The following is a 16748-nucleotide window of genomic DNA, read 5'->3' on the forward strand; positions in this document are numbered from 1 at the left end:
AAATTACAAAATAAATAAATGAATAGAAAAACTCTGCGAGAAAAAATTTCCATAAAGAAATGGATGATAACTGAAGTACAAAGTAGTGTAGTACCCCAGCAGAAGTAGTTCGACTAGCTGGAGTCTTGGTTGCAGTTCGTCTCTGACTGAACTCTCTGCGGGCTGCTTGTAACTGCTGAAGCCAATACATGCGGGTCTGTGCTGATGATGCTTCCAACAAGATCTCCTCATTACAACACCTGAAAATGGTGATAGACACTGTACAAGAAAATATTTTATGAGTAACTGTTTTTTTATCACACTGGTTGTCTCGTACACTGGATTAAAGAGGTGTCAGTTAAGAAATTGTGGAGTCTGCAACAAAGGTGTGAGTATCAGAGAAAGGAAGCCAAAAGGAGAGGAATCTGAAATGAAGATGGCATACTCATGGCCCAAATGGATAATGGATAGGGTTAGCCACCCAGGATAACCCAAGAAAGTCAGTGCATCATCAAGGACTGTCTGACTTATTTTCATTGGGGTCCTCAATCTTGTCCCCCAAGATGTGACCCACACCAGTCGACTAACACCCAGGTACCTACTTGCTAGGTGAACAGGACAACAGGTATAAGGAAATGTGTTGAAATATTTCCACCCCACCGGGAATCGAACCCGGGCCCTCCATATGTGAAGCGAGAGCTTCGCCAGCCAGGCTACAGGTCACAACGTCGTTGCTTCTTCAATACCGACAGCGATATGCTACAAAAATCACACAACTCCTTACAAACTATTCCATCAACTGGTAATGAAATTATAATCAATTTTCCACATTCTTAAGACTAAAATGAAACAATTTCAAGTCTTACCTAATAGTAAACTGTCCCTCATTTTTATTCTCCGGGTCAAAAAAGAACGTCGCCAGCGATATATCAATCATCCCCAGAGGCTCGGGATCATTCTTCTGCTTATAATAGTAGAGTTTACACACACTATCAGAGTAGACAAACCATCGCTTTTTACAGGCGCTTCCTAACCCCTTCAACCCCGCCATGTGCTTCTTGCTTGACGTCCCAACCTTGTATAGGTAACCTGACAAGTTATATTCCTTCCTGGAGTTCCTGTCATCTTGCTCCACCTTCTCGTCAATCTTGTGGAGGGTGTCAGAGCCCCTGGTCCAGCTCCTGGCCCTGACAGCTTCCCCGGAACTCTGGGAAACCCTCAACCTCACAGGGCTGGACGACGACCTTTCTCTTATTTTAACCTCACCCTCGTGCTCCTCAGGCTCGCCTGCTGCTAATAAATATGGCTGGAGAGGTTGATAGAACATATCTGCGGTGAGAGAGACCCATGGAGTGCCAGAAGGGATGGAAGAGGAAGAAATAGAGAGCAGCCATCAGCGGCGCCGCCGCCGCCCTTCCCGTCCACACGTAAACAAACATCTGCTATAAATGACGTGACTGACACTCTCACTTGGTCTTCGATCCTCTTTCACTTATACTTCTGCTGATTTAATGGCATTCAAGCTTATTATCTACTCCTGGAGGTTATTCCGGGGATCAACGCCCCCGCTGCCCGGTCTATGACCAGGCCCTGATCCATCGGGAGGCCTGATCAACTAGGCTGCTACTGCTGGCCGCAAGCAGTCCAACGTACGAGCCACAGCCCGGTTGGTCCCAGATGAGTTGGTACTTGTACCTCCTCCTATGGGAAACCATATGTAGTAACAGCCTGGTTGATCAGGCTTTGATTCACTACAAGGCCTGGTCACAGACCGGGCCTTGGGGGCGTTGACCCCCGGAACTCTCTCCAGGTATACACTCCCTAGACAGGGAGCCAAGGCAGGTCACGATCTGGAAAAGACCCGGGCCAGGAGAGTACCCTTGAATTACTATTGTAATCAAGGGGAAGCGCTAAACCCGTAGGATTATAAAACGCCTGGGGGTGGGATGTGGAAGGCATTCAGGATTAATTCGGGGAACTGGAGCACAGATCCAATTCCCTAAATCAAGAGCCCCTCACCAACATCAAGGAACCTTCCCTGAGGGGAGTACCCTTGAAGCAAGGACGAGGAGGAGGTCGTTAAGGCTTCCAATCACCTGTTTGCAAGACAAAGATTTATTTAATAATGTTTTTTTTTATTAACACATCGGCTGTCTCCCACCCAGGCAGGGTGGCCCGAAAAAGAAAAACTTCCATCATTTACTCCATCACTGCCTTGCCAGAGATATGCTTACCTAGTTATAAAACTGCAACATTAACATCCCTCCTTCAGAGTGAAGACACCATACTTCCCATCTCCAGGGCTCAAATCCGGCCTCCCGGATTACCTGAATCCCTCCATGTTACCAGCATTTTGTCTCCATTTGCTCCTATCCTGGAGTATACCTGGATTGTGTTATGGGGGTCATGCCCCCATGGCCCAGTCCATGACCAGGCCTCATGGTGGATCAGGGCCTGATCAACCAGGCTGTTACTGCTGGCTACACACAATCCAATGTACGAACCACAGCTGGACTGGTCAGGTACCGACTTTAGGTGCCTGATTTAGACAGCCGGGGGTCTATTGGTGATCCCCCTTATGTATGCTGAGAGGCAGTTGAACAGTTTTGGGCCAATGACACTTACTGTGTTGTCTCTTAGCGTTGTAGTGACACCTCCCCTGCTTGTCATTGGGGGGATGTTGCATCGTCTGCCGAGTCTTTTGCTTTCGTAGTGAGTGATTTTCGTGTGCAAGTTTGGCACTAGTCCCTCTAGGATTTTCCAAGTGTATATAATCATGTCTCTCTCCCGCCTGCATTCTAGGTAGTACAGATTGAGGAACTTAAAGTGTTCCCAGTAATTGAGGTGTTTTATCTCCGTTATGCGCGCCGTGAAGGTTCTCTGTACATTTTCTAGGTCAGCAATTTCACCTGTCTTGAAAGGTGCTGTTAGTGTGCAGACAGACACATACAGGAGCCATCTCGACCCCTATAACCACAAATAGGAGAGTGCGCGTGAACACACACACACACACACACACACACACACACACACACACACACACACACACACACACACACACACACACACACACACACACACACACACACACACCCTGGTCACCTCTGACCTCATGGTCTGGCCATTTACCTCTAAAATGATGCTAACCAGAAATAGTTAAGTTATTCAAAGGGAGAGGGAGTTGGTGGCACCCTTTATTTTCTGATGCCCCCTATACACTATTTAATTCCTTTTATTAAACTTTTATTATTACATTGTTAAAAAGGAAGTCCTTCGTCTGTGGGCCCCTCTGGCAGGGGGGCCCGGGGCAGTTCCCCCTTTATAAATCCGGCCCTGATCGTCTGCCGAGTCTTGCTTTCATAGGGAGTGAATTTCATGTGCAAGTTTGGTACTAATCCTGTGAGACCTTCACCCACTCTGCCTGAGGTATCCCAGCAAGTGAGCACGTCTCCTGTATTAACCCAGTGCTTAAAAGAATAGGGAATAGCATAACAGGGTACAAATAAAACTTGGAATTATGGCTATAGTTTACTTAACATAGTGAGAATACAACATATGCTGTGGAAAATAATGCATTTTCCAGAAAAAATACAGTGTATTTATGTAAATTAATGTAATACATTGTATTTAATCAAAATTATGAAAAATGGGAAATTCTGCTCCTGCTCAGGAGAGACTCGCCATGTTTGAACTGGTCAACACAAACATTAGTGAATAATGGGAACAATTTTCGTGCTCTAGAGGTTAAAATTGGGTTGACACATCTCAAATAGGAGGCGAAATTGTTGGATGTGCATTCCTGCATAACTCGAGATATCAGACGACTGGACAGACAGCTCCAGGAACCTCAGATAAGTTATGTTTAACTTCGGCCAGTGTTATTTTCATAGACTGAGGTTTTCTGAGTAAGATACACATTAATCTCCAGTCAAATTGGCGAGTGATATTAAGATATATTCTCCTTCTGTTATATAAATGTGTATATATACAAGTATCATTAATTTTAATATACAGTCCACAAATTTTTATTTACCAGAATTCCTGGTGATGCATATTTCATTTGTAATTAACAGGTCTAGAGCAACTTGTGGATAAAACAGTGGTAGGTATCGAAGAAGGACATTTTTTTGCGACCTAGGTGTCCCAAATTCCTACTTGTCTATGTAACTTTGATAAGTAATAATTATCTTTGTTACCATTTACTGGCATGTACCTTATGTCATGTCCAGATAAATGTAATTTTCCATATATCCTTTTGGAGAATTACATTATATAATAATCGACTATGAGACTTATTACTAGGGGCAGGGGGAGATATCAGTAACATGGACTTTTATTAATTTTTAATTCACCCACCAGCTGACCCAAGATTCGCACTGTGGCCCATTACACACGGCTGTCCAGGGCTCCCCGCTCACCGGGCCAACAGTCACCAACTCTGCCCCAACCTGTCTTCTTTCTCTAGCCGTTTCGTTGATCTTATATGGTCCTTAAAGCACCCCCCCCCCTCCATGAGGCATACACCAGGTGTTAGGGCCTGATGCCATCAATAACAAAAGAACTGAGGCATGTCTGACACCTATCTGTCAAGGGGTGTGACAATTTACTGATTAGGTCTCCCTTATTGACCTCAAGCACAGCTGACCTACATCACAATCCCTCTAGGATTTTCCAAGTTTATATAACCACGTATCTCTCCCGCCTGCGTTCTAGGGAGTACAGGTCAAGGAACTTCAAGCGTTCCTAGTCACTGAGGTGTTTTATTCAAATTCAAATTTTATTCTCTATAAGGATTACAATACTGAGTTTACAGAATTTGGTTATTGTATTGTTTACATGTGTGTGCCGTGAAGGTTCTCTGTACATTTTCCAGGTCAGCAATTTCACCTGCCTTCAAAGGTGCAATAATATTCCAGCCTAGATAGAACAAGCGATCTGAAGTGTCATGGGCTTGGCATCCCTGGTTTTGAAGGTTCTCAATATCCAACCAGTCATTTTTCTAGCAGATGCGATTGATACAATGTTGTGGTCTTTGAAGATGCGATCCTCTTACATTATCACTCCCAGGTCTTTTACATTAATTTTTAGTTCTATTGTGCAGTTGGAATTTGTTTTATACTTCGATACAGTTTTAATTTCCTCAAGTTTTCCATATCGGAATAATTGAAATTTCTCATCACTGAACTTCATATTTTCTGCGGCCCATTTAAAGATTTGGTTGAGTGTCTTCAATGGAGGACTGTCATGCAAATTCGAGTGTCATGTGCAAAGGAAAACACGGTGATGTGGCTTACCACTACTATCAAAACTAAGCACTAAACCCACATGAGATGTCAAATACGTAAGCCCAACATCAAGTTAGTTAGTTTAATATGTTTATTATGCACCCCATACCCATCCTGTGGGCGGTAGTCAAAAGATTACAGAGGTACATAATTGGTCCAGGGACTGGACTCCAAAGTTTTGATAGCTGAGCAAGTTACAAAGGTAATGAAATAGATCTGGTCATAATCATGACCAAGTTACAAAGGTAATGAGCTCCAGGTAGAGCTGGCCACACTCATGACAAGTTTCAAAGGTAACGAATGATAAACACGTTATGAAATGATTACAATCATAGACAAATTACAGAGTAATGAGCGTTTCAAATATCAAGGTACAAGCCACGTTAACACTAACTGTGTTAGTACCTTAGTAATTACCAAGTGACAACCATACCCCTACCCATCACCCTCCTACCAGTAACAACTAACTACTCTTCCCCCAAACCCCTCCACCAGTAACCTTCCCCCCTCCCCCCGACCCTTCTAACGACCTATCCCCTCCCCACAAACAACCACTGACGTCATCACTCCCCCTCCTCCAGGTCAATGGCGCCATTTAGCCATGGAGGTCAAGAAGAGTGGCGCCACTAGTCACTCTTCTGCCATCCACCACACCATCAACACCTCCAGTTCCATCAACCTCTGGTAATTTAAAAAAAAAAATTAATTCGAATTTCATGGTAACTTTTGATGCATCATCTTTGAAAATATTTTAGCAATTTTTCTTTGTACAAAATGTTGAAGGAATCATTCTAAATACATAGACTTCAAACTATTGCTTACGACAGTTCATGAATGATCTAGTAATGTCCATACTTTTATCTTTGCAGACATTGTTTTGGCGTGTTGCTGCTGGTGATGACATCTGAAGACTTGCAGCTGCCCACAACGCAGACTTCACCACACAGCAGCTGCCCACAACACGGACTTCGCCACACAGCAGCTGCCCACAACACGGACTTCGCCACACAGCAGCTGCCCACAACGCAGACTTCACCACACAGCAGCTGCCCACAACGCAGACTTCACCACACAGCAGCTGCCCACAACACGGACTTCGCCACACAGCAGCTGCCCACAACACGGACTTCGCCACACAGCAGCTGCCCACAACACGGACTTCACCACACAGCAGCTGCCCACAACACGGACTTCACCACACAGCAGCTGCCCACAACACGGACTTCGCCACACAGCAGCTGCCCACAACACGGACTTCACCACACAGCAGCTGCCCACAACACTGACTTCACCACACAGCAGCTGCCCACAACACTGACTTCACCACACAGCAGCTGCCCACAACACTGACTTCACCACACAGCAGCTGCCCACAACACTGACTTCACCACACAGCAGCTGCCCACAACACGAACTTCACCACACAGCAGCTGCCCACAACACTGACTTCACCACACAGCAGCTGCCCACAACACTGACTTCACCACACAGCAGCTGCCCACAACACGGACTTCACCACACAGCAGCTGCCCACAACACGGACTTCACCACACAGCAGCTGCCCACAACACGGACTTCACCACACAGCAGCTGCCCACAACACGGACTTCACCACACAGCAGCTGCCCACAACACGGACTTCACCACACAGCAGCTGCCCACAACACGGACTTCGCCACACAGCAGCTGCCCACAACAATGTCTTCAACCTACGAGATACGATAACTTTTTATTAAAATTTTTTTTTATTAAAGACATTTTAATCACAGCAATGTTCATGGAACACACACAGGTGTTCAAGGAGCACAAGAAATAGAAAAAGGAAAACTGAGACAAGCCTCAACTGCTGTATTTGTCAGCAGGAGGACAACATTCACACAATTCGGGAGCTTTAAGCTCGGGGAAAAAAAAAAATATACCTACCCCAACCCTACTAACAATAGTAGTAATGAGGCGGATAGCCTCAATGCTGCCATTATTAGTAGTTTGAGGTATGATACATTTAAAAATTTCATGACCTTGTGTTAGGAAGCTGACTGCACTGCCGCAACACTTACAATACAACTTCACTGCAAACACTTGTGTACACAAACATCGTCTCCAGCGATGTAATAAGACTTGTGTCAGGAGGATTCTACTACAATTAACCAAGTTGGAGGGCAAACTCCGTAACACATTACAACCTAGCCAAACCTACTCCTAATATCCTTTAGACGCCTATATTTAACTTGATAAAATAGTAGTGCAGGATGTAAAAATAATCTTCCGAATCAAACTTGACTGACTTTCATCGACCTGTCCCCTTAGAGTTAACCGCTCCCCCCCCCCCATTCCAACGTATGTAAAATAGTGCACATTAACCCAAATATGGGAAATTTTAAGTATATATCTATATTATCCATAGGGGGCTATACACAACTTGGACTAAACCTGATTGCCTAAGGAATGGGAGGGTACTTGCATAAAGATACCCTCACTAGTACAAAGAAACCTGGATGCCCTACAAGGGGTAACATGAAAATGTCTTAAGATCATTAATTACCATTTCCCCTACACTTCCACGTCCCTCATAGCACACTAGTTGGTTAAACACTACTGGTTATCTAACCAGTTGGAGCTCTGCCGTATACCAGTCTCCTAACACACTACTGTGCTAGCCTGAATTCATAACCCACCTTACCTGCCAGTTATGGCTGGCATCTTAAGCACAACCTGAGGACCACTACATTCAAACCCCCACCCTACTTCTCTAACTCTGGGTTTCTAACCCAGCAGAGAAATAATCCTATTCTCACTAATACCAATCTAAATCACCCCCCCCCCAACTATACTCACTGGCATCAGATGTTAGCGAATCCTTTCTACCGACTAATACCTCAGAGGTTTTCATTATTTTCATAACTAACATCTGCTGCCAAATAAATTAGACATGTGCAACTCTTGGGTATCTTTATTAAGGAAACGTTTCGCCACACAGTGGCTTAATTAGTCCATACAGAGGAGAAACTTGAACAGGAGGAGAATGAGGTAATCAGTCCCTCAACCTTGAGTCGATCTGGTCAATCCATCAATCTTTAATAGAATACGGCATATGAGCGGAGAGGCAGCTTGCAAACCGTAGGCAGGAGAGGTGCAGCAGTCGTTTCCTTAATAAAGATACCCAAGAGTTGCACATGTGTAATTTATCAACGTGCCGGTTCTGTGAACCATTCATCTACAATCTGCTGCCAGAAGCGTTAGACTTCACTACTTATAAACTATCAAACCAACTGCAATTTTGAACGATAATACTTATATATTCATAGGAACCTGAACGCCGCTTAAATTTTCCAAAATGATTTAATTGTGTAAACTCAATGAATCAATATCTTGCACAGTTTGGCCAAAGGCATAAAAAACGTAGAACACCCACCACAACCACTACCCAAACCCGGAACCCACCAACATCCCCACGGAAACCACATGCAATAACAGATTGCAGACAGCTACTGAAGGTCGTTGGTGGGTTCCCAGGCTAACAGTTCTACGTAATCTATGCCTTCAGGGGAGATTACTCTCCCCTGCTATATGCATTCATAATGCATATAGCAGATGCTCCAGTTCTATTCTTATCCTACTTAAATATATAAAACTATTTACAATACACTTATCGAAACCAACAATGAAGAAGCAATTCGAGACGATCTTTTGATTTCTCTTGGACGAGTATCAAGTCAGACCAAGATCACAATACAGGTCGCAAAAATTATGAAAGGGAGGGGGCGGGGGGTAAAATTACAAACAGTAGGGGTGGTATATACAGTAGCAGAAAAAGTAGAAATAATAACAAAAATAGTGTAGGTAGTAGTGGTAAGATTTGAGGTAATACCAATGGTGGTAATGTTAATGGTGGTAGTATTAGTACTGGCAATAATAGAAGTGCTGGTAGTCAGTCTAGCAGCAAGTTCTGGTAGTAGTAACATTAATAGAATAGTAACAATATTCGTAGCTGAAATAGTGTCAATACAACAGTGAGGAAATTGCGACAAGTTAACCTTCAATAATAGTTCAACAGGAGCTTACAATAGACATGAAAACAAACTCCAATATTCCTGTTGGCCAATGTTAGGCAAGAAATTAGACGTAAATAAAAAGTTTGGCTAAGAGACTGATCATCTAACGTCTAAAGTTTCCTCCCCAAGTGTCAGTTTTGTGAACTTAGTAAACAAAGGAACATTAGACTGGCCAAAGGCATAAAAAACGTAGAACACCCACCACAACCACTACCCAAGCCCGAAACCCACCAAAATCCCCACGGAAACCACGTGCAATAACAGACTGCAGACAGCTACTGAGGGTCGTTGGTGGGTTCCCAGGCTAACAGTTCTACGTAATCTATGCCTTCAGGGGAGATTACTCTCCCCTGCTATATGCATTCATAATGCATATAGCAGATGCTCCAGTTCTATACCTTACCTATCCAACTTAACACCACCTAATTCTATGTTATTTTGATAGAAACTAAATTATAGACCTACAGTGTTATATATACACCACAACTATGCAGCATACCCCAGGTACAGGCCTTACTAATTTGCAGAGCAGTGACGACACGAGGGGGGATGAAGGGAGGTAAAGGTAAGATCAAGGGGGGTCTAGGTAAGATCAAGGGGGTCTAAGTAAGATCAAGTGGGTCTAGGTAAGATCAAGGGGGATCTAGGTAAGATCAAGGGGGGTCTAGGTTAGATCAAGGGGGGTCTGAGATAAAGGGGGGTCTGAGATAAAGGGGGGTCTAGGTGAGATAAGGGGGATCCATGCGAGATCAAGGGGGATCCAGGTGAGATCAAGGGGGATCTAGGTGAGATAAAGGGGGTCTAGGTGAGATCAAGGGGGGTCTAGGTGAGATATAGGAATCTAGGTGAGATTAAGGGGGGTCTAGGTGAGATCAAGGGGAATCTAGGTGAGAACAAGGGGGGTCTAGGTAGAACAAGGGGGGTCTAGGTGAGATCAAGGGGGTCTAAGTGATATCAAGGGGGTCTAGGTGAGATCAAGGGGGGTCTACGTGAAATCAAGGGGGGTCGACGTGAAATCAAGGGGGTCTAGGTGAGATCAAGGGGAATCTAGATGAGATCAAGGGGGTCTAGGTGAGATCAAGGGGGGTCTAGGTGAGATCAAGGGGGTCTAAGTGAGATCAAGGGGGTCTAGGTGACATCAAGGGGGTCTAGGTGACATCAAGGGGGTCTAGGTGACATCAAGGGGGTCTAGGTGACATCAAGGGGGTCTAGGTGACATCAAGGGGGGTCTATGTGACATCAAGGGTGTCTAGGCGAGATCAAGGGGTCTAGGTGAGATCAAATTGGTCTAGGTGGGATCAAGTTGGTCTAGGTGAGATCAAGGTCTAGGTGAGATCAAGAGGGTCTAGGTAAGATCAAGGGGGTCTAGGTAAGATTAAGGGAGTCTAGGTAAGATCAAGGGGGTCTAGGTAAGATCAAGGGAGTCTAGGTAAGATCAAGGGAGTCTAGGTAAGATCAAGGGAGTCTAGGTAAGATCAAGGGAGTCTAGGTAAGATCAAGGGAGTCTAGGTAAGATCACACCCAGCATCAACACCTCTACCATTACCCTCACCACACTCAGCATCAACACCTCTACCATTACCCTCACCACACCCAGCATCAACACCTCTACCATTACCCTCACCACACCAAGCATCAACACCTCTACCATTACCCTCACCACACCCAGCATCAACACCTCAACCATTACCCTCACCACACCAAGCATCAACACCTCTACCATTACCCTCACCACACCCAGCATCAACACCTCTACCATTACACTCACCACACCCAGCATCAACACCTCTACCATTACCCTCACCACACCCAGCATCAACACCTCTACCATTACCCTCACCACACCCAGCATCAACACCTCTACCATTACCCTCACCACACCCAGCATCAACACCTCTACCATTACCCTCACCACACCCAGCATCAACACCTCTACCATTACCCTCACCACACCCAGCATCAACACCTCTACCATTACCCTCACCACACCCAGCATCAACACCTCTACCATTACCCTCACCACACTAAACTATCTCAGTATAATTAACTCGGTAAATTAACACAGAATTACACAATCAAGTCAGGATGACATCTGACATTTTTATTAGGGTATTTATACTCGATTGGTGGAATGATGATGTAAAGAGAGTAGTAAGGGAGAAAAAGTTAGCATATGAGAAGTTTTTACAAAGTAGAAGTGATGCAAGGAGGGAAGAGTATATGGAGAAAAAGAGAGAGGTTAAGAGAGTGGTGAAGCAATGTAAAAAGAGAGCAAATGAGAGAGTGGGTGAGATGTTATCAACAAATTTTGTTGAAAATAAGAAAAAGTTTTGGAGTGAGATTAACAAGTTAAGAAAGCCTAGAGAACAAATGGATTTGTCAGTTAAAAATAGGAGAGGAGAGTTATTAAATGGAGAGTTAGAGGTATTGGGAAGATGGAAGGAATATTTTGAGGAATTGTTAAATGTTGATGAAGATAGGGAAGCTGTGATTTCGTGTATAGGGCAAGGAGGAATAACATCTTGTAGGAGTGAGGAAGAGCCAGTTGTGAGTGTGGGGGAAGTTCGTGAGGCAGTAGGTAAAATGAAAGGGGGTAAGGCAGCCGGGATTGATGGGATAAAGATAGAAATGTTAAAAGCAGGTGGGGATATAGTTTTGGAGTGGTTGGTGCAATTGTTTAATAAATGTATGGAAGAGGGTAAGGTACCTAGGGATTGGCAGAGAGCATGCATAGTTCCTTTGTATAAAGGCAAAGGGGATAAAAGAGAGTGCAAAAATTATAGGGGGATAAGTCTGTTGAGTGTACCTGGTAAAGTGTATGGTAGAGTTATAATTGAAAGAATTAAGAGTAAGACGGAGAATAGGATAGCAGATGAACAAGGAGGCTTTAGGAAAGGTAGGGGGTGTGTGGACCAGGTGTTTACAGTGAAACATATAAGTGAACAGTATTTAGATAAGGCTAAAGAGGTCTTTGTGGCATTTATGGATTTGGAAAAGGCGTATGACAGGGTGGATAGGGGGGCAATGTGGCAGATGTTGCAAGTGTATGGTGTAGGAGGTAGGTTACTGAAAGCAGTGAAGAGTTTTTACGAGGATAGTGAGGCTCAAGTTAGAGTATGTAGGAAAGAGGGAAATTTTTTCCCAGTAAAAGTAGGCCTTAGACAAGGATGTGTGATGTCACCGTGGTTGTTTAATATATTTATAGATGGGGTTGTAAGAGAAGTAAATGCGAGGGTCTTGGCAAGAGGCGTGGAGTTAAAAGATAAAGAATCACACACAAAGTGGGAGTTGTCACAGCTGCTCTTTGCTGATGACACTGTGCTCTTGGGAGATTCTGAAGAGAAGTTGCAGAGATTGGTGGATGAATTTGGTAGGGTGTGCAAAAGAAGAAAATTAAAGGTGAATACAGGAAAGAGTAAGGTTATGAGGATAACAAAAAGATTAGGTGATGAAAGATTGAATATCAGATTGGAGGGAGAGAGTATGGAGGAGGTGAACGTATTCAGATATTTGGGAGTGGACGTGTCAGCGGATGGGTCTATGAAAGATGAGGTGAATCATAGAATTGATGAGGGAAAAAGAGTGAGTGGTGCACTTAGGAGTCTGTGGAGACAAAGAACTTTGTCCTTGGAGGCAAAGAGGGGAATGTATGAGAGTATAGTTTTACCAACGCTCTTATATGGGTGTGAAGCGTGGGTGATGAATGTTGCAGCGAGGAGAAGGCTGGAGGCAGTGGAGATGTCATGTCTGAGGGCAATGTGTGGTGTGAATATAATGCAGAGAATTCGTAGTTTGGAAGTTAGGAGGAGGTGCGGGATTACCAAAACTGTTGTCCAGAGGGCTGAGGAAGGGTTGTTGAGGTGGTTCGGACATGTAGAGAGAATGGAGCGAAACAGAATGACTTCAAGAGTGTATCAGTCTGTAGTGGAAGGAAGGCGGGGTAGGGGTCGGCCTAGGAAGGGTTGGAGGGAGGGGGTAAAGGAGGTTTTGTGTGCGAGGGGCTTGGACTTCCAGCAGGCATGCTTGAGCGTGTTTGATAGGAGTGAATGGAGACAAATGGTTTTTAATACTTGACGTGCTGTTGGAGTGTGAGCAAAGTAACATTTATGAAGGGATTCAGGGAAACCGGCAGGCCGGACTTGAGTCCTGGAGATGGGAAGTACAGTGCCTGCACTCTGAAGGAGGGGTGTTAATGTTGCAGTTTAAAAACTGTAGTGTAAAGCACCCTTCTGGCAAGACAGTGATGGAGTGAATGATGGTGAAAGTTTTTCTTTTTCGGGCCACCCTGCCTTGGTGGGAATCGGCCGGTGTGATAATAAAAAAAAATAATAATAAATTTATACTCCCCCAGGATGCGACCCCTACCAGTAGGCCTGCTGCAGTGTTCCTCTCTGTGAACAGTGGCAATGGATATAAGGAACATACCCACTTGTTCCCAGGATCGAATCCCGGTTCTTCAGTTGACGCCACTACCAACTGAACCATGATACATCACTTACACATTTCATCTCAGCTTCCTACAATCTTGTAGGATGAGTATACACTACATAATACTGATATTACACTAACTAAAACTTACTAAAATATAATCAGTCTTTAATTCTAAGCTTTACAACCCATTTCTCCAGTTTTTATTTCCACCCCATTCAAGGTAACCTATAGAATACATTCCTCATTATTTCCTGGGCAGAAATTTCATCTCTGGTCGGGAGATAAACTAATACTTCCCACTAAGTTACTTTTGATATCAATTCCTTACAATCTTTCCTATACTCTCCTCCCCAGTCTACCACCTAATACAATTACTATCTGCTTCAATAACCAAAGTTTTGTGGACTTATAACCTGGAAATACCTTACAAGTGGGCCCCGCCCACCTGTAACGACATCTCCAACTGCTGCATCTCCATATAACACTAATGTTATGGGTCAGACCATTTACTAGTGTGGTTGTCTTCACCCCTCAGACTGGTCAATGTTGCTGTGTTGATCAATGTTGCAGCAGACACAGCCAGGCACAGCAATCCTCATTTATCACACCTGAAACCAAACATTCACATTATAACCATAAACATTACACACATTTATAGGCAAACATTACCATGTAATACAAACTAGTAACATTACCATGTAATATAAACTAGTAACATTACTGCCTGACTGATATTAATGTTTAACATACTAAGTTATCTTTTTCTTTAATAAATATTTCTTTCACATAAACCTGATAAGTAACAATTTGTTAACATGTAAATCTATATCTGGATCACAAGGCTCAAGTTCCTTGGATCAAGAGACCTTCACTAAGTTATTTTTCAATAATGGATAAAAATAGGCCAGAACTGGATACATAATTATAGGTTATGTAACGTCTAGTGTGAGAATTATTGTTTGATCAGAGGAAGTGGAGCAGCTCCAGTTCCTCGCATCAAACCCCCCCCCGCCCCCCTCCAACACATTAGACCCCAAAGAAAATTAAGACTATTAAAATATTAATTTGGTGACGAAACTGGTGGTGGGGACCAGGAGCTGCAGCTCAACTCTGCTGTTGTGGAAATAAATGGTATAAAATACCGACACAATGGAAATATAAACACAAATGCAGTATAATGTGATCCTTTATTGACTACGTTTCGCCCACACAGTGGGCTTTTTTCAAGTCACAAACAGAACTACCTGGGGTGGAAGGAACGCGAGTATTTATAGTCCGGTTCAGAATGCTGAGGTCAGGTGAAGAATGCTGCATCTGATGATGTACCGAGTGGGGTTATAGAGTCTAAAAACTTGGGTAGCTTGGAAAGGAGATTGGACAAGTTTGTGAGCAGACCTTCTACAGTGTTCTTATGTGGGATAGCGATGAAGAAGTTTCTTGGCAAGTGGTTCAGCTATGTTATAGAAGCTTCTATAACATAGCTGAACCACTTGCCAAGAAACTTCTTCATCGCTATCCCACATAAGAACACTGTAGAAGGTCTGCTCACAAACTTGTCCAATCTCCTTTCCAAGCTACCCAAGTTTTTAGACTCTATAACCCCACTCGGTACATCATCAGATGCAGCATTCTTCACCTGACCTCAGCATTCTGAACCGGACTATAAATACTCGCGTTCCTTCCACCCCAGGTAGTTCTGTTTGTGACTTGAAAAAGCCCACTGTGTGGGCGAAACGTAGTCAATAAAGGATCACATTATACTGCATTTGTGTTTATATTTCTGCTGTTGTACTGACAAATACGTCACTAGACAATACTTACGTTATTTAGGTGTATTAAAAGGCTGGGGAAGCGGTAAAGCCGGCGGGGCGGCAGGAGGAGCAGCCACACGTCTCTTCTGAACGACCACTGAAGTTCAACTGACTTTTAGTGACCTTGAGGTTGGTCACTGTCCTGACCTTCATTATAACACCATCACTGATAACCTGACTAACTCTGACTACCACCACTAGATGGCACTACTACACCTTGAGGTTGGTCACTGTCTTGACCTTCATTATAACACGATCACTGATAACCTGACTAACTCTGACTACCACCACTAGATGCCACTACTACACCACCACTACCACCACTAGATGCCACTACTACACCACCACTACCACCACTAGATGCCACTACTACACCACCACTACCACCACTAGATGCCACTACTACACCACCACTACCACCACTAGATGGCACTACTATTGCACCACTAGATGGCAGTACTACACCACCACTAGATGTAATCAGTCCATCACCCTTAAAGTTTTGAGGTGGTCAGTCCCTCAGTCTGGAGAAGAGCATTGTTCCATTGTCTGAAACAATATGAAGTTGAAGTGACAGAATGGGGCCTTATATAGTGCCAGGAGGTGAGACGTAGGTTGCTTTGGGAGGGCAGGTCCCTCTCAAACCCAGCCGTTCTCACTAGTAGAGGTTGTCAAGTTGATGGTCTGTACCAAGATACCCTTGTGTTGCAGTGTCTGACAGAATGAACATTAAAATGGTATAAAATACCGACAGATTGTTAGGTAAGACACATATGCAACAGTTAGGTATCTTTATTTCGAAACGTTTCGCCTACACAGTAGGCTTCTTCAGTCGAGTACAGAAAAGTTGATAGAAGCATTCTGTCAGACACTGCAACACAAGGGTATCTTGGTACAGACCATCAACTTGACAACCTCTACTAGTGAGAACGGCTGGGTTTGAGAGGGACCTGCCCTCCCAAAGCAACCTACGTCTCACCTCCTGGCACTATATAAGGCCCCATTCTGTCACTTCAACTTCATATTGTTTCAGACAATGGAACAATGCTCTTCTCCAGACTGAGGGACTGACCACCTCAAAACTTTAAGGGTGATGGACTGATTACATCGTCTTCAAGTATCCTCTGCTTCTATCAACTTTTCTGTACTCGACTGAAGAAGCCTACTGTGTAGGCGAAACGTTTCGAAAT

The 16748-nt window shown here is 44.0% G+C and overlaps 1 protein-coding gene and 1 long non-coding RNA gene across 4 annotated transcripts in view; both read right to left on the minus strand.

The window, feature by feature from the left end:
- The window catches only part of LOC128704313 (TBC1 domain family member 2B), a 203666-nt gene extending 201179 nt beyond the window's left edge, over positions 1-2487 (minus strand). The window contains exons 1-2 of one of the 3 annotated variants that reach the window (XM_070103150.1): positions 2365-2487; positions 95-239 (exon numbers count right to left, since the gene is read on the minus strand). In XM_070103150.1, coding sequence (XP_069959251.1) covers positions 95-239; positions 2365-2420 — 201 coding nt within the window. In that variant the 5' untranslated portion in view covers positions 2421-2487. Of the gene's footprint in view, positions 1-94; positions 240-845; positions 1456-2364 lie in introns of those variants that run through there. The other 2 variants (XM_070103149.1, XM_070103148.1) reach the window with 2 other exon arrangements.
- Positions 2488-5819: 3332 nt separating this feature from the next.
- LOC138855188 (uncharacterized) lies at positions 5820-16025 on the minus strand. The gene is made up of 4 exons (XR_011394375.1): positions 15569-16025; positions 14161-14355; positions 6120-6973; positions 5820-5945 (listed from the first exon to the last, which is right to left on the minus strand). It is a non-coding gene; the product is annotated as an uncharacterized lncRNA (long non-coding RNA).
- Between the last annotated feature and the right edge of the window lie 723 nt (positions 16026-16748).

The sequence above is a fragment of the Cherax quadricarinatus genome, chromosome 84, assembly GCF_038502225.1.
Source record: "Cherax quadricarinatus isolate ZL_2023a chromosome 84, ASM3850222v1, whole genome shotgun sequence".
NCBI lineage: Eukaryota > Metazoa > Arthropoda > Malacostraca > Decapoda > Parastacidae > Cherax > Cherax quadricarinatus.